The sequence below is a fragment of the Oncorhynchus kisutch genome, unplaced genomic scaffold, assembly GCF_002021735.2.
Source record: "Oncorhynchus kisutch isolate 150728-3 unplaced genomic scaffold, Okis_V2 Okis06b-Okis10b_hom, whole genome shotgun sequence".
Lineage (NCBI taxonomy): Eukaryota > Metazoa > Chordata > Actinopteri > Salmoniformes > Salmonidae > Oncorhynchus > Oncorhynchus kisutch.
In genome coordinates, this window is record NW_022261983.1 from 2,183,311 (window position 1) to 2,208,941 (window position 25,631).

At 44.4% G+C, this 25,631-nt stretch overlaps 1 protein-coding gene across 3 annotated transcripts; it reads left to right on the forward strand.

Moving 5' to 3' along the window:
* The first annotated feature begins 3 nt into the window (after positions 1-3).
* tbc1d16 (TBC1 domain family, member 16) lies at positions 4-24,786 on the forward strand. Of its 3 annotated transcripts, XM_031813859.1 has the most exons (14): positions 4-98; positions 437-603; positions 5,796-6,002; positions 7,032-7,194; positions 7,736-8,056; positions 14,075-14,269; positions 14,619-14,766; positions 15,076-15,240; positions 15,581-15,729; positions 17,675-17,833; positions 19,626-19,812; positions 19,973-20,152; positions 20,784-20,930; positions 22,103-24,786. In XM_031813859.1, the coding sequence occupies exons 3-14, from the start codon at positions 5,828-5,830 to the stop codon at positions 22,379-22,381; spliced, it is 2,268 nt and encodes a 755-aa protein (XP_031669719.1). In that variant the 5' UTR covers positions 4-98; positions 437-603; positions 5,796-5,827; the 3' UTR covers positions 22,382-24,786. The 3 variants fall into 3 exon arrangements, with proteins under 3 accessions (XP_031669719.1, XP_031669720.1, XP_031669718.1); XM_031813860.1 differs by lacking the exon at positions 4-98 and having other exon boundaries at positions 602-951; positions 17,675-17,809; XM_031813858.1 differs by lacking the exons at positions 4-98; positions 437-603 and adding an exon at positions 656-951.
* The last annotated feature ends 845 nt before the right edge of the window (positions 24,787-25,631 follow it).

Genomic DNA, 25,631 nt, shown 5'->3' on the forward strand with positions numbered 1-25,631 from the left:
ATAGTCCCGAGGGTGGTCTAAGGCACTGCTTCTCAGTGCTAGAGGCATCACTACGGACCATGGTTCGATTCCAGGCTGTATCACTTCCGGCCATTATTGTGAGTCCCATAGGGCAAGGCACAATTAGCCCGGGGTAGGCCGTCATTGTAAATTAGAATTTGTTCTTAACTGACTTGCCTAGTTAAATAAAAATAGTCTTCCCATCTGGAACATCTTCCTTATAACTCAGTGCAGTTAAGCTCAATACAGTTACATATTGTAAACTATTCTGAATTGTACAAAATATCATACCTGTAATATGGTTATGTTAGCTTATGTTTTAAATGATTTTTTGTTATTGTTTAAAACATTGCCCTCGAAATACCTTGTTTTGAAATAGTCATTTTGAAATGTGCTGTTTATTGTTTAAATGATTGCTGATTGTCCTTGCTGCTAGTGGTTTACCTGCCATATATAAGAGTTCCAGCGGGACATCTGAGATCCGCGTCATGATGCTCCGACTCCAGCTCCACTGGTCCTGATAATGCTCATGTGAGTTCGGGATCAGCCAACTGCAGTGAAGCTTTCGGCATTGACCTCTAAAACGTCATACTATGATAAAAGGTTAGCCTTACTTAGATATATCATTGTGGTGTGTTGACGATCATTTGCTTTTGCTAATAAGACAAACATACTTCCAAATGTAAGGCGATCCTAATAGTTGACTGGTCCGTGCATTCACAGAAGCAGCCTTTATTTAGTCTGCCATCCCGGAAGCAGAGGAATTTGGGGGTTGGGTTAGAGAAACATAGCAGCTCCGCGTGCGGTAGAGAAAGACCGCACGGATACAAACACTCACACCGCGTAACAAAATACCGAAGACGTGACCTCAAACTACACGGATACAACCACCATAAACATCGCTCCGGAATGGATAAGCGGCAAAGACAGTAGTCTCGGGTGGGACAGAGGGTGAGAAAGCAAGACCGCATCGCCTGTGTTTTTGAGTGTGCATTTATTTATTAAGTCCTCTGCTCGCACAGGTGTACACCGATGACCGAGAAAGAATCAAACGACCTCGTGTATTATGGATAAGGTTATGCTGTTTGTAGCCTACACGACCCCCTTATTTCCTAGGCAAGGCTATTCCTTTGGCGAACTATGCGGGTTGGTCGGGATGTGCACTGCATGTGATGGAGAGAAATTTGAGGACATAGGCCAGACAACTAGACTAAAATATGTATTCGTGATGGTAGGCTTAACTACAGATAAAATCCCTGCCCGGCAAACCGATAGCAATGTCGGAGAGGCAGGAGAAGGACCGGGCCCGTGAAAAATAATGGTGCGGCAGCGAGAATTCCGCTGCTCCATCCTCTCCTGTCAAATGGATGTTCCCTGTCATTGGTACAATGTGTCAATAGTTGATGTAGCCTCGTCACCACGGACGGGACGCCACTCTTGAGGATACTCCTCTGTTACTATGTCGCGTAGGCTATTGATAGCCTACAGCTAAAATGTCCATATGGCTATCTCATTGACTTCATATTTATCAGTTTATAGCTATAACAAGATCAAATTATAGGCCTATGCTTTGTGAATGTGATTTGGAAAGGTGAGCTAACCCAACAATTTTCAGCTCCCATTCGAGTTGTCTCACCTAGGCTACTTCCATTCAAGCTCTACTTTACTAGGTCTAATGTAAACAGAATACTTATTGCTCTGTCTGTGTCTGATACATAGTCTATTGACTCTTTGCTCATGGAAGTGAGTCAGCCTGAGGGATTGCAACCCACTGAGAGTCCATGTGGTTATTTAAAGTCCTTTAGCTGCCCCTCAGGCAGTGGTTTGGTGTCACGATCCAGATGAACAGGAGAGGCAGTTAATTATGGAAGCCTCCTCTATTCAAATGTCATCAGCCTGACAGGTTTGTTAGTGTGGCCCGGAGGTGAACTTGGACCCACTGATCTGAGGCACTGGAATCCTCTGCGTTTATAGTCATTGAGGCTGGCAGGACACAGTGGGATACTGTACTGATACACTCGCTCTGTAATCTCGTTGGGGAACGTTTAGTTGTCTCAGAAAATCCTTAGGACTGTTTTGTTTGAAGTTTTTCTGAACAAAACAACTCCATACAGCAAGGCAGAAGGAGATGCATACTAAATGAGATTAATGGCTACAGGAAACATGATGACCGACTGCAGACTTCACACTCACAGGAGAGTAACACGTTCTTTGGAAAGCTGTCTCCATTGTTGGAATGCTACAGTAGGACCAGTGTGAGGTGACCGAGGCTAAAGTGGAGGAGACAAGGCAATGTGTGAACACACACGGAGGTGATGACAGCATGGAAGAAGGAGAGAGCATTGTGCTATATCAGTCAGGCTCCCTGCTTAGTCATATGCTGAATATGGAATCATATCACACTCTGACCTCTTCTCGCCCTGCTGCTATCATACCGACCAGAATAACCTCAGGCTATGGATACACACAGAGAACTGGTTATAGCTGTTGTTTTACCACCAAATAACCTCTAACTTCGCTGTTTTGGTGGAGATCTCCACTGTCTATCAACTGGTTAGGGGTAGCTGTTGTCTGGGGCGATCAGAAGGAGAAAAATGGACTATGAAATGTAGCTTTAATCTGCTGAGGTATGGATGGAAGGTCCAGGGGGGTATAGTTGACACTGAACACCTGGTATAGTGAGTTCAGCCTGGTTTACTACGGCTCATTTGCAAGTGAATTCAATGGATTGGCTTTGTTCTGTCAGCAGTTACCATGCAAATGTTCATGTGAGCAGCTCAGCGCTATGGTCAGAGTGGTTTTAGGATGGTTGTAGTTCTGAAGAATAGTGTGGACATGCAGTGTTCTAAGAGAGAAACTTAATCATTGTAAAGTGTTACCCAGCCAAATGAGTACCTCACTCACTCTCCCTAGCCTGGTGCCCGGTCTGTTTGTGCTGTCCTGCCAACTCCTATGATCATTGTCAGTCCAAAGACCATAGCAGTTGGCAAGATGGCACAAACATATCTGGGACCAGGCTACAGTACATACTCACTGGCCTTGCCTGGATTCCGGGGTAGAAGACTTCCTGTCCGAGTCCTGATAAGCCAGTAGGGTGAAGTTACCCCTAGATGCTGATCTTGTGTCAGTTTTGCATTTCCCCCACAAATTGTTAGAATTGGGAGAGGGGAAGCTGATCCTATATCTTTACAGAGGAGAAACTTCACCCTGGAGCCCTGTTAACAGGAAGTCGTGCGGCATAGAGTTAATCAGAGGAGGTAAACATGGCTACCTCCCAAATGGCACTCTATTCTCTATGTAGCACAGTACTTTCTACCTCGGCACATAGGGCTCTGGACTAAAGTAGTGCACCATATAGGGGATAGGGTGCCATTTGGGTCACAGGTCATGACTCAGGGTTCTCAGGAAGAGGAAAAGGAGGGAACATTCCACACATTCAGGAGTAGTGGGGCACTGGGAATGTGTTCGATGTCATAGACTGTAGTGATAGGGAACTAGGCTACATTATCATAGGGTCGCACAGAGGAACTTACACAGTATGGGGGTCCCACAGAGGAACATACACAGTATGGGGGTCGCACAGAGGAATTTACACAGTATGGACTAACACTGATATGCCAGTAGCGCTAGTGGCCAATTCCAGTCATAGCAGAAAGGTTGACTGGAGTGAACAGCAAAATGATTTTGTTTACAATCCTAGTGTAGTCTCTCATCAGCCAATGTGAAAGCTATGAGTCTGGCACGTGAGACTAGTCCTAGTGTAGTCTCTCATCAGCCAATGTGAAAGCTATGAGTCTGGCACGTGAGACTAGTCATAGTGTAGTCTCTCATCAGCTGCTGTGAAAGCTATGAGTCTGGCACGTGAGACTAGTCATAGTGTAGTCTCTTTCATCAGCTGCTGTGAAAGCTATGAGTCTGGCACGTGAGACTAGTCATAGTGTAGTCTCTTTCATCAGCCACTGAAAGCTATGAGTCTGGCACGTGAGACTAGTCATAGTGTAGTCTCTCATCAGCTGCTGTGAAAGCTATGAGTCTGGCATGTGAGAGCAGTCATAGTGCACAGTTGTGTGCCATGTTGAGAATAGCCATAGATGCTGACATCTGTTAGCTCCTAATAACAGACTAGGATTTCACATAGAATGAGTGACCAGGTTTGTGTAGTGTGTGTGTGTGTGTGTGTTTATTCAAGGTGGGGGACACACTTGCACACACACACCTACACTAATAGAGCCAAGTGTGTGAGTCAAGATAGTGTTTTCCTATGCCACGGCAACTAACTGTGAGGTTTTGTTGCGTGGCAGGGTTGACTTGTCGGGGTAAGAACACACTAATACTATACAAACATCACAGTGTAACTTGAGTACAAATGTCTGTCACTGCCTTTAAATGAAAGCTCAAACTGTAAAAGAGACTTTGCCATGTATGATTATATACGTTGCCTTCAGAAACTATTCACAGCCTTCGAGTTATGTTGTTATAGCCTGAATTAAAAATGAAAAATAATATTTTTCACACCCATCTACACACAATAATAATGACAATGTGAGAACATGTTTTTAGAAATGTTAGGACATTTTAAGAGCTTTGCACACCTGGATTGTACAATATTTGCACATGATTATTTAAAAAATTCTTCAAACTCTGTCAAATTGGTTTGTTGATCATTTCTAGACAGCCATTTTCAATTCTTGCCATAGATTTCGAAGTAGATTTGAGTCAAAACTGTAACTAGGCCACACTGAATGTTTCAATGTCGTCTTGGGAAGCAACTCCATTGTATATTTGACCTTGTGTGTTAGGATATTGTCCTGCTGAAAAGGTAATTTGTCTCTGTGTCTGTTGGAAAGCAGACTGAACCAGGTTTTCCTCTAGGATCTTGCCTGTGCTTAGCTCTATTTGTTTCTTTTCATACAAAAAAATCTAGATTCTCTGGTCTGATGAAACCAAGATTGAACTCTTTGGCCTGAATGTCAAGCGTCACGTCTGGAGGAAACCTGGCACCATCCCTACGGTGAAGCATGGTGGTGGCAGCATCATGCTGTGGGGATGTTTTTCAGTGGCAGGGACTGGGAGACTAGTTTGGAACGAGGGAAAGATGAACGGAGCAAAGTACACGGAGATCCTTGATGAAAACCTCCAACTGGGGCAAGGGTTCACCATCCAACAGGACAACGACCTTAAGCGTACAGCCAAAACCACGCATGGGAGAATCTCCCCAAATATAGGTGTGTCAAGCTTGTAGCGTCATACCCAAGAAGAATCGAGGCTGTAATCGCTGCCAAAGGTGCTTCAACAAAGTACTTAGTAAAGGTTCTGAAAACTTATGTAAATCAAATTGTATTTGTCACATACGCATGTTTAGCAGATGTTATTGCGGGTGTAGCGAAATGCTTGTGTTTCTAGCTCCAACAGTGCAGTAATATCTTAACAATTCACAACCATACGCACAACCTAAAAGTAAAATGAAGGATATATAAATGTGATATTTCAGTTTTTATTTTTAATAAATTAGCTAATATTTATAAAAACCTGTTTTTGCTTTGTCATTATGGGGTATTGTGTATAGATGAGGGGAAAAACGATTTAAAACATTTTAGAATAAGGCTGTAACAAAATGGAGAAAAAGTCAAGGGGTCTGAATACTTTCCGAAGGCACTCTATATATGATTTGTTCATTTGAATAGGTAAATGTCATACTGTAAAACACTAGTGCCCCATGTCCTCCATTCTGCCCTGATTCTGTCTCTCTCCATCCCTGTCCCCCTCTCTCACCTTTCCTCCTCCCCCCACCCCAGAGGATGGGCGCAGAGTCCTGGTGTCGGTGTAGATGTCTCTCGGTCGGCTCTTGCGACGCGCCTCCTCCAAGGCCTCGGACCTCCTGACCTTTAACCCAGGGTCGGCGGGTTCGCGGAACGGCTTGGACGGGGAGATCATCTTCTCCAAGAACAATGTGTGTGTGCACCCTGCCGAGCCCCTCCCGGGCCTGCCCGAACACCACCCAGGTACAGTGTATATAGCTGTCTAAGAGTCCCCTACATAAGGGTCCTATTCATTAGGGCACACCGTAACGAACGTCTTTGCAACGGAGAAAAGCATTTCTTATCAGACAAGTTCAGGCAGTCCCTTCCTGTTTCAGTCCGTTTTCTTGCATATGGTGCCTAGTACATACAACCCTGGGGTGTATTCAGTGAGCTGAACTATTCTGAACATCACTGAAATGTAATGAATAGCACTAACACGATTACCTATTCTACCTGACAATCATAGTTGTTCTACGCCATACATTTCTATCTGAATGTTCTGTAACATTACATCCTCCTGAACAGGCCCCAGCTATGACTATAGCGTTCACCTATTCCTCTGCTGTTCTTCTCTTCCCAGTGTGTCCTATAGTGTCTCTCTCTCTTTCCACCATGTACAGATGAACTCTCACCTGAGAGATATGAGACTGTATGGTTCATTGTCTCTCACCTCTGCATTTCCTTGTTTGTTCATGAGTCAGATCTCCTTATTTCTTTTCAGGTTACTTCCTCTTTGTCTCACTTGTTTTGTGTCATACCTAGTAATGTTTCCATGTACAGTATGCCACTACTTTGCCACCTCTTCCATCATGGTATGGTATGTTAGCTATGGACAGTATATTTGTGTATCAACTTATTAAGGTTATAGATGTCTAATCTATTATAGTTCTCAGGCCAAAATATTTTTCCCATGACCCAGAAGTCAGATTGACTCCAGATTTGGTATATCTATCTATCTATCTGACTTCTGGTTCATGGGAAGAATGTTTGTCCTGAGGAGAACTGACTTGGTTCTGGGATCATTTTCTCTTAGTGTGATCTTCTCAGGTGACTTCGGTGCTTGTGTTTTCTTGTGTGTCCTCTCTTTCTCAACCTGTCTCCAATCCTCTGATATGATTTCATCAGGGTGAGTGTGTGTGTTCTCGTGTGTGTTGTTGTCCACGTGTCTGTGTTCCTGTGTGTTTGTGGCCATGTTTCTCCATCTCTCTCATGACTCCCTTCTCTCCTCAGGGTACCTGTGTGTGCACATGGAGAAGGATGAGAGCCTGGGAACCACTCTGATCCTAACCTGGGTTCCCAACTCCCGCATCCAGAGACAGGACGAGGAGGCCCTGCGTTACATCACCCCAGAGAGCTCACCTGTCCGCAGGAACGCTCGGCGCAGGCCCCGCAGGTAGAGTGGGGGGAGGGGAACGTAATGGACTTCTGTAGCTGGTGATATTGCAATAACGGGTGTTATCGTGATAACTGCTTGTATCGCGGTAACAGGTTTTATTGTGATAACTGCCTGTATCGCGGTAACAGGTTTTATTGTGATAACTGCCTGTATCGCGGTAACAGGTTTTATTGTGATAACTGCCTGTATCGCGGTAACAGGTTTTATTGTGATAACTGCCTGTATCGCGGTAACAGGTTTTATTGTGATAACTGCCTGTATCGCGGTAACAGGTTTTATTGTGATAACTGCCTGTATCGCGGTAACAGGTTTTATTGTGATAACTGCCTGTATCGCGGTAACAGGTTTTATTGTGATAACTGCCTGTATCGCGGTAGCAGGTTTTATTGTGATAACTGCTTGTATCCTGACAACTGAGCCTGAACTTTTGTAATATAGGTGAACTCTGTTTCAGGATGGTGCTTAATTTCCATCTGGTTGAATTTCATCCTCTGAAAAAACCATTTTACGGTAACACTAATGTTAACCCTACCTGCAGGCCCCACTCCCGACACCCTCCCGCCCAGGAGGAAGATGAGGACCGGGAGGAGGAGGAGAGGATTGGGAACGGAACTGGGATTGGAGGGGGCCTGGGTCTGGAGGCCAGCATAGAGCCCCCTCCTCCCCAGCAACAGCAGTCCCAGTCTGGGACGGATGAGGGGGACGAGGGGTCCTGTGAGCTGTCGGCTGACGAGGTGAGCAGGGACAGCACCATGGGCTCGGACTCAGACACCACCTTCTCCTCACCCTTCTGTCTGTCGCCCGTCAGCGAGTCCCTCTTTGAGAGCAGCGGCTCTGTGTTCCTGGACAACGAGAGCAGGTGAGCTGGGAGGGGATGGGCTTATGTGTGTGGATAATACAGACCTTGGTTCATATTGTAATTTAAATCATTTCAAATACTTTATCACGGCTTGATTGAGTTTGCATGTTGTCATTAAACCAATAGAAAAAGTCAGGCTAATGCAAATACTAAAAGTATTTCAAAGATTTCAGTATTTGAATGCAGGTCTGTTGTGTGCACGTATTTGTTTGTGACTTGTGTTAGACATGGATACGAATGGGGTGTTTTGGTGAAAAAAATGAAAGTTATTATCAGTTGGATTTTGTGTGAATTATCTATGCGAGTTACTTATTGATATGCAGAGCACAAATGGAGCTGTAGTTTCCATGGTACTTATAATTTATGTATGTATTGAATCCAGTCTCTGTCAGTTCAGACGCTGAATATTGGTGTCTTATCTCGCAGTGGAGACGTATTGAAATAGTTTAAGCATATAAGCACATGACAGAAATGCCTTTCCAATTATTTGGGTAGAGAAGCATCCAACTTGTTAAATACATATTTGAAACTGACTGCCTGAATGCCAACAAGAACCTGCAACCATTTGCATAAATATCCTATGGATATTTTAGGTAATTGGCGATTTGATTGTTTCCCCACCACTTTATAAAAGAGTTTTAGAGAGAGAGAGAGAGAGAAGCAGCGGTCGTCTGTGTTTTAAAGGCTATAACCTTGAATCATGTTGAACCTACACTCCAGATGCCAGTTTCTCACCTCGCAAGACAGAATTTCTCACCAGATCAAGGTAGTTGTAATAGGCCAAACCTACCACATGGTGGAGCCACCGAGAAGGGGATAAGTGTACTCTTATTGTCATTGGGGGAGGTTCACACTTCACACAGCATTTTTTTAAATTAAACCTTTATTTGACTAGGGAGTCTGTAAATGAGAATTTGTTGTTAACTATTACTGCCTCCCAAGGCTGGATGTGTCACTCTGTAGGAGAGAACGGGCTGTTAAAGCAGACAATTACAAGGTTCTTATTGGCAACATGGGCCAAAACACAGACATTGTCCTTCGCTAAATCGATTCAATTAAAGCAGCTTAGTTATCAGTTAGCAGTTAGCAGTTAGCAGTTAGCAGTTAGCAGTTAGCAGTTAGGAGTTAGGAGTTAGCAGTTAGCAGTTAGCACACACATTCAGTATGTGGTCCATGCAGGAATTCTACCAACACTCTGCTCCAACCAACTAAACCATCTGGACTAAACCACTATCATGTTGCTGTACTGACCTTATGGCCATTCTCCTTTATACATCCCTCAGAGGTCGTTTCCACACAGAGGTATTTGGCCAGAAACACAGCCCAGGATGAGGGAGTTTGAAGTGTGTGTTTGTCCATTTAACACTGTAAGTGCAGTTAGTGTGTGACTTGGCAGCTTTCTCTTGCACTGCCTCTAACCTTTTCTTCCTCTCTCTCGCTCTCTCTCTTTTTCTTTCACTCGTTCTCTCGCTCGCTCTCTCTTTCTCTCTATTTATCCTTCGCTAATGTTTCTCTTTAACTCAATCTCCATTTTTTTCTCCCTGTACTTCCTCTCCCCTCTTCTCTCCCTCCCTGGGTCTGTGTGAAACTCTCTTTGATTCCTCCCTGCTCCTGGGGTTGTTGTACTGGGCTGTGTGTCAACTGGGTGGATTAGAGGAATGGAGAGTGGTCTGGTCGGGGCCTACAGGCAGCAGCCAACCCCTCTGGAACAGCACAGCTCTCAGCTTTAATTGACACTGTTAAGGGGCCTGGGACTGGAAACATGTCACTAGGAATCATGCAGAGAGAAATAATCTGTGTGCAAGAAAGTGAGTGGGAAGAGGGAGTGTAAGAAAGCGAGAGAGTACATTATGTTGTTGTGTGGGAGAGACTGTGTATTGTAGCTTTGTGTGTGTGTGTGTGTGCATGCATGCATACGTGTTCCCAATGCTATTATTGTTTCACACTTTTGAAACTCATCTATATGGTTAAGCTATTAGTGGCTCCAGTACAGCATCTATATGGCATGCTGACTGCAGGAATGTCCACCAGAGCTGTTGCTAGATAATTTAATGTTTTTCTCTACCATAAGCCGCCTCCAACATTGTTTTAGAGAATTTGGCAGAGCCCAACCGGCTTCACAATCACAGACCACATGTAACCACGCCAGCCCAGGATCTCCACATCTGGCTTCTTCACCTGCGGGATCGTCTGAGACCAGCCACGCAGACAGCTGATGAAACTGTGGATTTGCACAACCGAAGAACTTCTGTACAACTGTCAGAAACCGTCTCAGGGAAGCTCATCTGCGTGCTGGTCGTTCTCACCAGGGGCTTGACCTGACTGCTGTTCACCAACTTCAGGGGGCAAATTCTCACCTTCGATGGCCACTGGTACGCTGGAGAAGTGTGCTCTTCATGGATTAATGCCAGTTTCAACTCTAACGGTCAGATGGCGTTGTGTGGGCGAGTGGTTTGCTGATGTCAATGTTGTGAAACCGAGTGTCTCGTGGTGAGGTTGTGGTATGGGCAGACATAAGCTATGCACAAACACAATTACATTTTATCGATGGCAAGTTTGAATGCACAGAGATACCATGACGAGATCCTGAGGCCCATTGTCGTGCCATTCATCTGCCGCCATCACCTCATGTTTCAGCATGATAATGCACTGCCCCATGTCGCAAGGATCTATACACAATTCCTGGAAGCTGAAAATGTTCCAGTTCCTCGATGGTCTGCATACTCACCAGACATGTCACCCATTGAGCATGTTTGGGATGCTCTGGATATACGTGTACTACAGCGTGTTCCAGTTATTGTCAATATCCATCAACTTCGCACAGCCATTGAAGAGGAGTGGGACAACATTCAACAGCCTGATCAACTCTATGTATGGAGATGTGTCGCTCTGCATGAAGTAAATGGTGGTCACACCAGATACTGACTGGTTTTCTAATCCACACCCCTATGTGTTTTTAAGGTATCTGTGACCAACGGATGCATTTCTGTAGTCCCAGTAATGTGAAATCCATTGACTAGGGCCTAATGAATTAGTTTCAATTGACTGATTTCCTCTTATGAACTGTAATTCAGTCAAATCGTTGAAATTGTTGCGTATTTGTGTATTTCATTCAGCTCCCCATTAGCTGTTGAAAAAGCAGCAGCCACACAACATGCAGAACACTAATAGATAAGAACACAAATGGAAAGCTACATTTAAAACATCTAAAGAAAGCTGTTAGTGTGTGTCTCTTCACAGTCCGCGTTGTTCCTTGAGGTGTTTCATATTTCTTGCCTGAGTTACCATGTAGTCATTTTCCCAGTCTCTGTTCTTACTTGGGGACTGTTTTTTTTTTTGAGCTGTGATAACTGGCTGAAAAGACAACTTGGTACTTTCAACACATCAATATTTCTTACAACAATCAACAGTGGTTCAGTCAATCTCTCGTCCACTCTGAGCCAGGAGTGGCTGATATGCATGTTATTGACATTGGCCCTCCATGAACATTTGAGGGCCAGACGTGCTGCTCTGTTCTGTGCCAGCTGCAGCTTTTCTAGGTATTTGTTTTGCCGCACCTGACTGGACAACTGTTTGGTTGCATGTGATGTAAAAAGAAATCTGAGCATCTCTTTATCACAGACAGACCTCTCCCCATCTTTACAACAATGCAATCAATATGCTTTGCCCTTGACAGTTTACAATCTAATAGAACACCAAGAAGTGTAGTCTCTTCTACTTGCTCAACAGCCACATTATTCATTGAGTATAGGGACCATGGGGGTTGAGCCCCAGGCTCTGGTTCTCAGGGTGACGCCAGAGCTCTGTCCCTAGGGTAGAGCATCACGTAGGTGGGGAGCTTGTAGCTGTAGCTCCCCTGACGAGGGACATGCCATTAAAACAGCTTTTCCATCAAAACATGCTGTTGACATATACTGAGTGTACTAAACATTAAGAACACCTTCCTAAAATTGAGTTGCACTTTTTGCCCTCAGAACAGCCTCAATTTGTCAGGGCATGGACTCTACAAGGTGTCAAGCGCTCCACAGGCATGCTGGCCCATGTTGACTCCAATGCTTCCCACAGTCGTCAAATTGACTGGATGTCATTTGGGTGGTGGACCATTCTAGATACCCACCGGAAACTGTTGTGCATGAAAAACCCAGCACCGTTGCAGTTCTTGGCACTTAAATATTTTGTCTTGTGCATTCACCCTCTGAATGCCACACATACACAATCCACGTCTCAATTGTCTCAGAGCTTAAAAATCCTTCTTTAACCTGTCTCTTTCCATTCATCTACACTGGTTGTAGTGGATTTCACAAGTGACATCAATAAGGGATCATAACTTTCACCTGGATTCAGTCTGTCATGGAAAGAGCAGGTGTTACTAATGTTTTGTCCACTCAGTGCATAGTCTGTGTATAACACTGTATACATAGGCTATAGTGTAGTCGCTATAGAGAACAGCATCAGCTATTAGTGTGAACATTTAGCATTAGCTAATTGAGATCCACTGAGGTAGATGGCATTTAAAACCTCTCCGTAAGCACCCACTGTTATGTTACTGTAAGCTATCTTCACTTCATTGATTAAGTAGACAACATTTAAAACAGGTCCATGTTCAACACCTTCTGTTGATGCTGATTAGTTAACTGGAAAGCCCATAGAGACAGACAGCTTAGCAATATCTCTGACAGTAACAGTAGTTAGCATGTAGCGCAGTTTAAATATTCCTTTATTGAGGCAATGTTTTAATCAATCAAATGTTGTCAGATTTTATTCAAGCAGACCATTAAGTGTGAGACTTTTGGTTTCTGTATGTTCTCTCCGCACCTCAATGTAATACAATAGGCCTATGACGCAGACCTGGGTTCAAATACTTTGAAAAATAATTTCAAATTATTCTGCCAGGCTTGATTGAGATTTCCTGTTGCAATGGAACCGATAGACAAGTCCAAAATCTGCAACGCCCGCTCACCGGGCACTCCAGACAGGCTAAAGCAAACGCTCAAAATATTTGAAAGATTTCAAATAGTTTTTGAACCCAGGTCTGCTATGACTAGGTTTATATTGAGGCAGACAGAATCTCCCCACTCCTCTGTGCTGTATTGTCCCAGGACTGGGACCTTTTTCATGATTTGATACATGATCCAGAGGGCAGTGAATCTGACCAATGAAGGGACACCTTGCTGTCTCGCTGGATCTCACATTATTTTCCCATATACAGGTATGTGACAACCTGAGACATGATCAATTCACAACCATTGATTTAGTTTGAAACTGACCAGCTCATAGGCTGTTTGTATTTATTATGGACTTAGAGAAATACTGTTCCATCTGCATACAAGGAAACAGCATTTAAATGTAAATGTTTTTCCATATTATTGACTTGTGTTTACTGGCCCTATTTGCAATTAATACGTCACTGTGCTTCTCAGGTCTGGCTCTCCGAGACGTGTCTTGGTGTGTTTTGGTTGTTAATTGTTTTATTTACCCCCTTACCCAGATGTGTGTGTGTGTGTTAACGCAGTAGAGGAACCCCCAGCTCGGGTTACAGTGCCGGGGAAACAAACAGTGGCCGTGGGGGAATGACTGGGGAAATTGGAAGGCAGACGCTGTGGTGTGTGTGTGTGTGTGTGTGTGTACACACAGTTTCTGTTGTATGCACTGTGTGTGTGTGATGTGCGTGGTCCCCCCCCTGCACAGTAACCACCATGCATTCTTCTCTGTCCCATATGGTCTAAGCCAGAACAATCCCAGGACATAAAACAAGGAACCACAACAGGGCAGTAAAATAGACTCCTGATATTCAACACTAGTCACAAACAGTACATCGCCCCCTGTTTGCCATATCTATGCTTATGTGTTGTTAGAATTACCTCTGTGTGCAATGCAATGATTCTCCAAAATCATGGTCCTATCAGTTTCCCTTAGACGCTGATCTAAGGTCTGTTTTGCATTTAGCCAGTAATAGTTGTGGGTGTAAGTTAATCTGATCCTATAACCAACTCAACTTCTCCCCCCTCATTTTCTCAGGGAGCTGTGCGACGAGTCCATGACCCATTCGGCTAGCTCCGCCTCCAGCCTGGACAGCCACGCTCCCTCTGAGAACAACAGCCAATCGCAGGGCATGCGGTGGGAGGAACAGCAGAAGGTGCTGGCGTTGGAGCAGCTGGGGGGAGTGTTCCGGGTCGACCTGGGTCACATGAGGTCGCTCCGCCTCTTCTTCAGGTCAGCCAGGGGTCATGTGGGGTCATGTTGTCTGGATACTTTATGACCTCAGGAACTTTACTCTCATAAAAACTCACCTGCATACAGTTGTGTTGTTTGGCCTGTGAGGGTAAAGGGGAGGATTCTCATTGTCCAACGATTACAAAAATGAAAAGTCACTTCAGAAAGTGGGCCTATATGTATGTAAAAAATGACTGTATTTGACAATCCAGGAAATGTTTCTGAAATTCTTCTCCAACTGAGAGTTTGCTGTATATGTTATAAGCCATGTTCTAGCAGTGCAGTAACATTGTGTGTATTTCTTTCAGCCAGTGTTTCTGTATGTTTGAATGGTATGTTGTGATTCCAGTGATGAGGCGTGTAATAGTGGTCAGCTGGTGATCGCCAGCAGGGAGAGCCAGTATAAGGTCCTCCACTTCCACCACGCAGGTCTGGACAAGCTGGCTGAGGTCTTCCAACAGTGGAAGTGCTGCAGAGAGACGCAGCTCAAAGACCAGGTGAGGCATGTTAGCATTGTGGCTAGATATCATGTTCCTACACTGTTAGCATTGTGGCTAGATACCACGTTATTTCAGTGTTAGCATAATGGCTAGTTCCTTGATATCTCTCGCTCTCTGCCCCACACCCGTCTGTCTCGCTCCCTCTCTGCCCCACACCTATCGATCTCTCTTTCTCCTCCCTCTCTGCCCACCACCTATCGATCTCTCTTTCTCCTCCCTCTCTGCCCACCACCTATCGATCTCTCTTTCTCCTCCCTCTCTGCCCCCCACCTATCGATCTCTCTTTCTCCTCCCTCTCTCTTCCAGGTAGTGGATGAGAAGTCATGTATGCAGTTCTCCATCCGGAGGCCCACCCTGCCGTCCGCTGAGACCCACCCGGAGGAACGTCTGTACCGCCGCCTGGACGTCACCACCTGGCTCCGACACCTCAACCACAACGGACAGGTGGAGGAGGAGTACAAGCTACGCAAGGTGAGTGTGTAGCTGGGATAAGACCTTGGAAGACTGACAGACTTGCTTACATTTGTATACGATCACGTGTCTCTCTATTATGCATGGGAATATTTGAACAGATTTCTTAACTAAAAATGACATGGAGCTGATTTCAAACAATGGAAATGCAAAAAAAAGAATTTTTTTTTTTTTAATTTACAAAATTCTCTCAGTAAATGGGGGGCCAAATAAAACCACGCACAGCACTAATTCGGCCAATGGGCCACCAGTTGGGGAACCCTGGTGTAGTTAGATAACATTGTTGAATTCTAGACTTCTACTACCCAGGCTGATCATGTCCTCTCTGTCCCCCCCTCAGGCCATCTTCTTTGGGGGCATTGACCCATCCATCCGCGGGGAGGTGTGGCCCTTCTTACTGCACTACTACAGCTGTGACTCCTCCTCCCAGGAGAGAGAGGCCTGGAGATTGCAGAAACGCTCTGAGTACCACCACATCCAGCAGAGGAGGTAGGTGGCTGGGGGTTTACTATAACTAATGGCTCTCCATCCAGGGGAGCTGCACTGCTGCTGACCATGTGCCTCTGTGTGTGTGTGTGTGTGGAGGGGGGGGGGTTCTATTGTGTTGTTTTCGATGAAAGAAGGACATTCATAACACTGGAACATATGTGGTAAATTTATACAAAGGAATAAAGTGGCACCAAGCCATATCATGCTAACTGTTACACACACACCTTGTGGTTTCACTTTGCAAATGGAGCAATCAATAGACACAATTACAGGACGTTGTTATGGGAGTGCTGGGTGTAAATTAACAGGCCTCCTGGGTAAAAACATGTAATCGCTGATCAAATCATATTCTCATATTCTACCCATATTCTACTCTCATATTCTATCAATATGATGACTACAGCTCGAAATGCACACACCACACACGCACAACGCACGCACGCACACACCACACACACACACTAAAAGAGAGTGAAGGGTGCAACCAGTCAGTTTATTTTAACCTCCCAGCGTTACTTGTCTGTCTGTCCCTAATCCTTTTTCTTTTTAAATACATTTACATTTGACATTTAGCAGACGCTTGTCCAGAGCCACCTTCAGGAGCAATTAGAGTTAAGTGCCTTGATCCAGGGCACATTGGCAGGTGTTTCACCTAGTCGGCTTGGATATTCGAACCAGCGACCATTTGGTTAATGGCCGTATGCTCTTAACCACTAGGCTACCTAAGCTTCCACACAGTGTGCATGTTTGCGCAGGTGTGATGCACGAGTGCACAGAAATAATATGATAATTGTCCGGTCTTCAGCGGAATGGCGTATTAACCTTTAGGTTACATCAGAAGATGTCATCCAAACCAGCCAATTAGACGCTCTCTTCCTCCTGTGATGTGATGAGGCTGATGGAAAAACACTTGACTGAGCCTCCAGGGGCCATTGGCTCATCATTAAGACCCTGGAACTACAGTCTCGGCCTTCTAAAGGTGGTGGCACCGGTAACACTCTACTTAAAGCCTGCAGATATGATGCATTATGATACAGGTATAATAACTGATTAGACTTGTCATGGACATGTATGACACCCTTATAATCATCTGTTTGTGATCCTGACTAACGACCAGCCCCTGTTAATTAAATCAATTAGTTCTATATGGAAATATAACATTATATTATTTATATAAGTCACATTTTGAAGAATCAATTATTGCTTGTTTGATTTGATGTTCTGTGCTGTAGCCAGTACTGTTGAAGATGTTAAACATGGATGATCCTGCTGGAGAGGAGAGAGATGTCAATATATACCTGTTCTGAACAAACACTGGAGGAGGAGAGGGTTGTGGAGAGTTGATTCAGTTTGCTCATCTATTTTCTACAAGGTCTGATGTCTCTGTGGTCTTACATGTTAATGTTGAGTTACACGATTAGGGGATTCTGGTAGCAGGACCAGGTACAGCTGCTGACAGTTCTCCAGAAAGGGAAGAGAGGGAGAGAGTGAGGCATGGAGGGAGAGAGGGGACAAGGGACTGGGAGAGAGAAGGGAGTGAGGGAGGAGACGCCGAGGGAGAGGCAGACAAACACAGACCCAGACAGTAAACAGTTACGTGAAGTTGCATCAGGCCGAGTGTTATTGTTCCTGGCGGGGCTCAATGGAAAACAAATAGTGTTAATTAAATCCCCTCTGCTCTGCTCGTTAGGGTAGGGGTCAGGTCCTCAGTGTTCAGGTTCTCAGCCAGAGAGTGATGGGAGGGGGTTAGGGTTAGATCATAGGTTGTTTAAGTGGTTTACATTGCCCCAACATCCTCACCCTACCCTTTTCCTGACATCCTATCAAGGGTTAAATTAAAAGTACATTTTTGAAGTTGAGTAACTGCCCTTTAAGTTTGGTTGACATTAGTGCATAGCCCCAGTATTTAACCCAGTAAAACCCTGTCTGTCCCTGCCATGCCCAGGTTGTCTATGAGTCCTGAGGAGCACAGTGACTTCTGGAGGAAGGTTCAGTTCACCGTGGATAAGGACGTGGTGAGAACAGACCGCAGCAACCACTTCTTCAGGGGAGAGAACAACCCCAATGTGGAGATCATGAGGTCAGGACAGATGGCTCTGTCTGGGTATTTCCCTCTTTTCTCTATTCTCTTACACTTTCTCTCCCCTACCACTTGTCTTTCCTCTCATCACTCCCCTACCACTTGTCTTTCCTCTCATCTCTCCCCTACCACTTGTCTTTCCTCTCATCTCTCCCCTACCACTTGTCTTTCCTCTCATCTCTCCCCTACCACTTGTCTTTCCTCTCATCTCTCCCCTACCACTTGTCTTTCCTCTCATCTCTCCCCTACCACTTGTCTTTCCTCTCATCTCTCCCCTACCACTTGTCTTTCCTCTCATCTCTATCCATATCCTTCCCTCTGTCACTCTTTATTCTACATTTCACTCTCCTCTCTTACCACTCTATTCTCCTCCCTTTCTTCCTCACCTTTTCCATTCCTCATCTTTCCTATCCCATAGTCCAGTGCACAGGAGGTAATATTGTACATATCATATTCTGAGCCCTGGGGGAAGCTAGCTAATGAATTTCATGCTTTATTGACTCCCAGTAAGTTGTTAGAGCACTAGTTCTGATGCATACTTACAGCTAATAGCTTCCTAAATGAAGGAGCTAAAGGCTCTCAAAACCAGGCTGTTAAGTGACTCATGGCTGGTTCTCGGTATTGGTAAAAATAACTGAGTCAAGTAGAGTAGGGGTGGGGGAGGTTAGAACTCTCATGTATTATTATGGACCAATATTGTCTAACCACTTTTCATATTTGTCTTATTCATTCGCTTACTCTGTTTTAATGCCATAGTGTTATTTAGCTTTAAGTTCCTCCGTGTCCACATCACTAAGGACTGATCATGATCCACACACTCCAACACAGTCGTGAAGGCACAACAACACCTCTTCCCCCTCAGGAGGCTGAAAAGATTTGGCAGGGACCCTCGGATCGTTATAAAGTTCTACAGCTGCACCATTGAGAGCATCTTGACTGGCTGCATCACCGCTTGGTTTGGCAACAGCTTGGCATCCGACCGCAAGGCTCTACAGAGGGTAGTGTGTACGGCTCAGTACATCAGCCGAGCTTCCCAGCCGAGCTTCCTGCCATTAAGGACCTCTATACCAGGCGGTGTCAAAGGAAGGCCCTAAAAATTATCAGACTCCAGCCATCCTAGTCATAGACTGTTCTCTCTGATACCGCACGGCAAGCGGTACCGATGCACCAAGTCTGCAACCAACAGGACCCTGAACAGCTTCTAACCCCAAGCTATAAGACTGCTAAATAGTTAGTCCGGGTAGCTATTGGTTAACTATTTAACTATCTTCATTGACCCTTTTTGCCTTAATGTTTTTGACTCATCGCATACACTGCTGTGACTGTTTATTATCTATCCTGTTACCTAGTCACTTTATCCCTACCTATATGTACATATCTACCTCAATGACCTCGTACCCCTGTACATGGACTCTGTACTGGTACCTTGTGTATATAGCCACGCTATCATTACTCATTGTGTATTTATTCCTAGGTTATTATCTTTCTATTTCCACATTTATCTCTCTGAATAGTTGGGATGAGAAGTAAGCATTTCACTGTTGGTCTACACCTGTTTACAAACATGTGAAAAATACAATTTGATTTGATCTAAATTGATTGTTTTAACGACAGTGTCTAAACATCTGTATGACCTGTTGGTTAGGGTGATGGGTTAGTATGACTTTGTATGTATAACTTTATGTATGACTTAGTATGAGGTAATATGTATAACTTAGTATGAGGTAATATATGTGTAACTTAGTATGAATGACTTAGTATGAGGCGACTATGATCTCTTGATATTGCCTGTGGTGGTGTTCCTCCCTTCCTCCAGGTGTGTGCTGCTGAACTACGCAGTGTTCAACCCAGAGATGGGCTACTGCCAGGGCATGTCGGACCTGGTGGCCCCCCTGCTGACCGAGGTGCAGGATGAGAGTGACACATTCTGGTGCTTCGTAGGCCTGATGGAGAACACCATCTTCATCAGCTCTCCCCGCGACGAGGACATGGAGAGACAACTGGTAAGGGGACAGAGGGAGAGAAAGTGTCTCTCTCTTTTTATTACACACACTTTTCTCTCTCGCTATCTGTGATTCTCCTGTTTTATTTTGTGTGTGTGTGTGAGACGTTACATTCATATCCACATTAGTGCCCTATACAACTCTCTCTCCCCCGTTCCAGATGTACCTGAGGGAGCTGTTGCGTCTGATGCTGCCCCGGTTCCACCAGCACCTGACCCAGCTGGGGGAGGACGGCCTACAGCTGCTGTTCTGTCACCGCTGGCTCCTACTCTGCTTCAAACGGGAGTTCCCCGACACAGAGGCCCTGCGTATGTGGGAGGCCTGCTGGGCACACTACCAGGTACCCAAGTTTACATCAGCATACGCACAGCAACATCATGTTGTACATGGCATTGGTGTACACAGAGCAACATCATCATGTTGTACATGGCATTGGTATACACAGAGGAACATTATCATGTTGTACATGACATTGGTGTACACAGAGCAACATCATCTTGTTGTACATGGCATTGGTGTACACAGAGCAACATCATCATGTTGTACATGACATTGGTGTACACAGAGCAACATCATCATGTTGTACATGGCATTGGTGTACACAGAGCAACATCATCATGTTGTACGTGGAATTGGTGTACACAGAGCAATACAAACACACAACATTAGCATACATACACCAATATCAAACACACAACATTAGCATACATACACCAATATCAAACCCACAACATTAGCATGCATACACCAATATCAAACAATGTGTGTAATAATGTGTATTAGCAACTGTGTGTAACAATGTTAGAAGTTTATAGCCTGCCATAATGTATAACCATCATTCATACAACACACTAGTTATGGAGATTAGAGTTGGATGTAGGCACAACCAGACACACAAACTGTACTGTAGGCAGGCTCTCCACAGTCCAGTATAAATGTACTTTGTCAATAACACGCTATCACTCCCTCAGACGGACTACTTCCATCTGTTCGCGTGTGTGGCCATCATCGTGCTGTACGGTGATGACGTGACGGAGCAGCAGTTAGCCACCGACCAGATGTTGCTCCACTTCAGTAACCTCTCCATGCACATGAATGGGGAGCTGGTGCTGCGCAAGGTAACGCTAGCAGTTAGCCTTAGCATGACGATGTGTTACTCCATCCAAGGCTGGGTCACTTTTCCTCATGCTATGCTAGGCTATACTAGCATGTTATGCAACGCTAGCATTTTACCCTCTAGTTAGCATACTATGGTGGCTGCTTAATTCTTAACTCATCCCCTCAGTGTACACTCATCGCCTGCGCCGAATGGATTTAAAAGGAATGGCGTTTGTAATACAACAGAGCATAATAGCCCTTGTTGCTCCCCAGCCCTCAAGGAGTCTTGAAATACTTGCTGTGATCTTGCCATGTTGAGGATTTCTGAATCATGGCCGGTAGTTTGTGTGTCTGTCTTCTCCTCATATTTATGGATGCCATGTTGAGGATTTCTGAATCATGGCCGGTAGTTTGTGTGTCTGTCTTCTCCTCGTGTTTATGGATGCCATGTTGAGGATTTCTGAATCATGGCCGGTAGTTTGTGTGTCTGTCTTCTCCTCATATTTATGGATGCCATGTTGAGGATTTCTGAATCATGGCCGGTAGTTTGTGTGTCTTCTCCTCATATTTATGGATGCCATGTTGAGGATTTTTGAATGATGGCCGGTAGTGTGTCTCTGTCTTCTCATGTTTATGGATGCCATGTTAATAGTGCTGCTGCAGCAACAGCACATTTTAGCATGCAGGTGTTAGGACTGTTATAGAACCCCTATCAGGTTTGATGTGTCTGTGAACAGCTCAGCCCTATTTAGTTTAATAAATTAGATCATGCTAATTGATTTTGGCTGCGTTAGATCATGTTCTTCCACGTCTGAAGGAGCTATTGATTTAGTCAAATGTTATTCAAATCTCCATGATACTAAGTGTGATACTGTTAGCTGTTTTGCAAGTCTTGAGGTATAGCTTCTTCGCTGCCTTCTATTTCCTCCTTTCTACGTGTTTTCCTCGTGTTTAACCTTTCTCTCATACACTGTCACTCCTCTCCTCCAGTCCCTTGTTCTCTCACATGCTCTCTCTCATACACTGTCACTCCTCTCCTCCAGTCCCTTGTTCTCTCACATGCTCTCTCTCATACACTGTCACTCCTCTCCTCCAGTCCCTTGTTCTCTCACATGCTCTCTTTCTCTCCATTCCTTGACTCTGTCTTATGTTCTCTCTCTTCCTTTCTCTCTCCCACCCTTCCTACTACCAGGCCCGTAGTCTGCTCTACCAGTTCCGTCTGTTACCCAGAATCCCATGCAGTCTCCATGACCTGTGTAAGCTGTGCGGTCCAGGGATGTGGGACAGTCGCTACATCCCGGCCGTGGAGTGTTCTGGGGAGCACCCCGACTCCCAGAGCTGCCCCTATGGAGGCACAGCCACCCCCCAGCCCTCGGCCTCCCCGTCACCCTCACCCAACCCCACCCCACTCCCCGAGGGCAAGAGAGGCTCCAAGACCAGAGAAATCTTCATGTTTCGGAAGCAGTCCTGAGTTGAAATAGGGGGGAGGGAGACAATGGTGCTAACTATAACTGTTGAGTAGATCAGAAGCTGCAGTACCACTTTTCTGCCACTAGGATTCCCAACATACTGTATGTGCTTCTCTCTGATACTTCTCTTCACGCTCTCCCCCTTTTCACAATCCCCATCTTATTAAAGGGATTTTCCATCTGATCCTTTTGTCCGGTGTGACATGGAACACTGCCTTATAAGAATGTATATTTATTTGGAACATTCAGTACCACAGACACTTGGCACTACGGTTCCCATGAAGAAGCAGCTGCTCTGCTATTGGAGGAGATTGGACAATCATCACTCTGTTGGACTGTAACCTTTCAGGGTCCACACTGTGGTCTAAGGTTGCTGGACTGGATTCAACGTGACTCCAATGGTCAAATACTGACTTGAAGGGGAATTGTCGAGATTTGAACTCCATCGAAAGGTTTTCATATGCTCACAATTGAATGTTTGTGTGAATAATGGAATGATATATTATCTCAGCATATTGCAATCAGGCTGAAGCCTATTAACACGACACACGTATAAACCTCCATCAACCAAGAGAGGCAAGCTGTCATTTCAACTGTCAGTAAGTTGAAATATTGTTACTTTTCAAATCATATATTTTTTTCTGTTCCCTTCAAAGAGGGAGTGTGTGTATCTGTGGGTTTGCGATTACAATATTTAGCAATATAGTATGATTATATCCTTGCATGAGCAACCCTTTAAGTATAAAGGGCACAACCTGTTTAGCGAATAACACAAAGCCCAAAACAGAAATGTATATAGGAAACTGTTTCCACAACAAGTTTTCTACAAACATCCTTATCAGACTCCTGTTCAGAAACCTGCTATTTTATTCTTACATTATCAGATGACACTGCCTGTCAGGCTGAAGGAAGGTGGGATTTCATTTATCTTTGATAAGTGGGGATATGAATAAATATGGCATCTATCAAAGCAATAGGGATTAAAAAAAAAAAAGTTAGACTAGCTGTAGAGCTTAAAAAATATGCGATGATGGTTGTGGATATCCCACCATTACCAGTCAGTGTACAGTCTGGTCAGCTAGCTACATATCGAAAATGAGATCATGTGTTTAAGTTTACTTTAAGTTTGTTTTTGTAAAAAAATGTCAGATAGGGCGGTTGTGTAAAAGCTCAGTGTTTTTGTTTTTCCATATCTAGAAACACATTGACCTCCAAGTGAATGAACACCATTGTTGTCACTGCACTAAACAATATTATAATTCATTAGATTTGTACAGCACAGCTTCAATCAAATACAATGAAATCTCAAGGTTCTTCACCTGCACCAACCAAGTGAATTTGTCCATATGAATGTATCCACTTTGTTACTTTCTATTCTCTTGACTGATAATTTCACGTGTGTGTGTGTAAACAGCAGTAACCTCCCAACATCTGGTAATGAGTTGGGGAGCAGCCACCAATAGGCCTCCACTGACTGATCTCCTCAATTACACAACACATCATCACAGAGCGGGTGAAAGAAAACCAACCAAAGAGGAATGGCAGCTCTGTACCCAACCTGCTCCAAATACTATTTGAAATCATTTTAAATGGTTTATTTGTGTTTGACTGAGCTTGCCTGGCTGAGTAATGGGCCAATAGATTAGTCCCAAAAGGCAGGCAGATGAAAAAGCCAAAAGCTTAAAGTATTTGAAAGATTTTAATTATTGAATTTAAATGTATTTCCCAGAGAACTATCAAGTGAAGTGTTGAGATCTGCATGTTTCCTGTAATCTGTGAGTTGTCACGGTGGCGAGGGTTCTGGGGGTGGGTGTTAGAGTGCCACTCCTGGGGGAAAAACATCTTCAAATTGCCACTAAAAGGTAACATTAGGATCTTCAAGCTGCTTCCCCGCTCAACATGCAGTCTCTGCAAATGACATGCATTACTGGCCCCTGCGTCCATTAGTCATCTGTGGCTGCTGCTCGCTGAAAAAGCCTGGAGATTTAGAAGATTGTACCAACCACTTTATAAAGGGCTAACCGATGGATGGTAACGTGGTTTGGAAAATAATTGGGTGGCAAGGCAGCGGGGCTGTGTGTGTGTGTGTGTGTGTGTTTATTTACTTGCTTATCTCGATTCTTCATCTCTTTCCATGGACTGTTTTATCTCACGTTGAAACTGTTTCTGAATGTGAGTCACTGTAACATGTCTTTGGGTTTAGTTGTATTTGAAAATGTTTGTGACCGAGTTATCACTGAATGTAGAGTTCTATAAGGTTCTATAATAATACACAGGCCACTGATGAGGGCCTACTGTGGTCCTATGCTGTAGTGTAGTCAACACATACAAGACTGGCTTTCACATGCTGCAGGGCCGTGGTGAAGGCAGAAACGTTGGTGATTTGAAATAAATGGTGTAAATGGAACTTTTATTTTTCACACACTTTTCTCTCTGCATTCTGACCTTGAACTTCAGCATGAGGAAATGCATGTGCCAGCCAGCTCTTCATTTGGGAGGAGATCACAGAAATGGCAGTCTGGCAGAGGTGTGTCTACAGATACTCTACTTGATTTCTGACCTTCCCTAATAACTTCCACACCGTTATGCTATTTTTCCATGAAGTAGGATTTGTGATTATTCCCTAAACATAAATGTGTGTAAAAATCACTGTTTTTAAATCTAATGGTGGGTTCTGAAATGGAGACAATTATCCACTGATTGTACAAAACATTAGGAACATGACTCAATTCGTTGGGGCATGGACTACAAGGTGTCAAACCTTCCACAGGGATGCTGGCCCATGTAGAGTCCAATGCTTCCCACAGTTGTGTCAAGTTGGCTGGATGTCCTTTGGGTGGTGGACCATTCTCTATACACACAGGAAGTGGTTGAGTGTGAAAAACACAGCAGTGTTGCAGTTTTTGACACACTCAAACGGTTGCCCTGGCACCTACTACCATACCCTGCTCAAAGGCACTTAAATATTTGTTCTTGCCCATTCACCCTCAATGGCACACATTACACATGTCCATGTCCCAATTGTCTCGAGGCTTAAACATCCTTATTTAACCTGTCTCCTCCCCTTTATCTACACTGATTGAAATTAAAATAATAGGTGATATCAATAAGGGATCATAGCTTTCACCAGGATTGGCCTGGTCAGTCTGTCATGGAAGAACCGGCTTTCTACACTGTGTGTATCTTTCCATATTGTGAACACATTCTCAATAGTCTACATTCTAGTCTGGCGCCGACCAAATTGAAATTAAA

Bases quoted from the DNA above. Each gene is read 5' to 3' on its own strand.
- tbc1d16 (XM_031813859.1), top strand. From the start codon at position 5,828: ATGTCTCTCGGTCGGCTCTTGCGACGCGCCTCCTCCAAGGCCTCGGAC. The intron at 7,195-7,735 runs GTAGAGTGGGGG...CCCTACCTGCAG, and splicing joins GCTCGGCGCAGGCCCCGCAG to GCCCCACTCCCGACACCCTC. The intron at 20,931-22,102 runs GTAACGCTAGCA...TCCTACTACCAG, and splicing joins GGGAGCTGGTGCTGCGCAAG to GCCCGTAGTCTGCTCTACCA.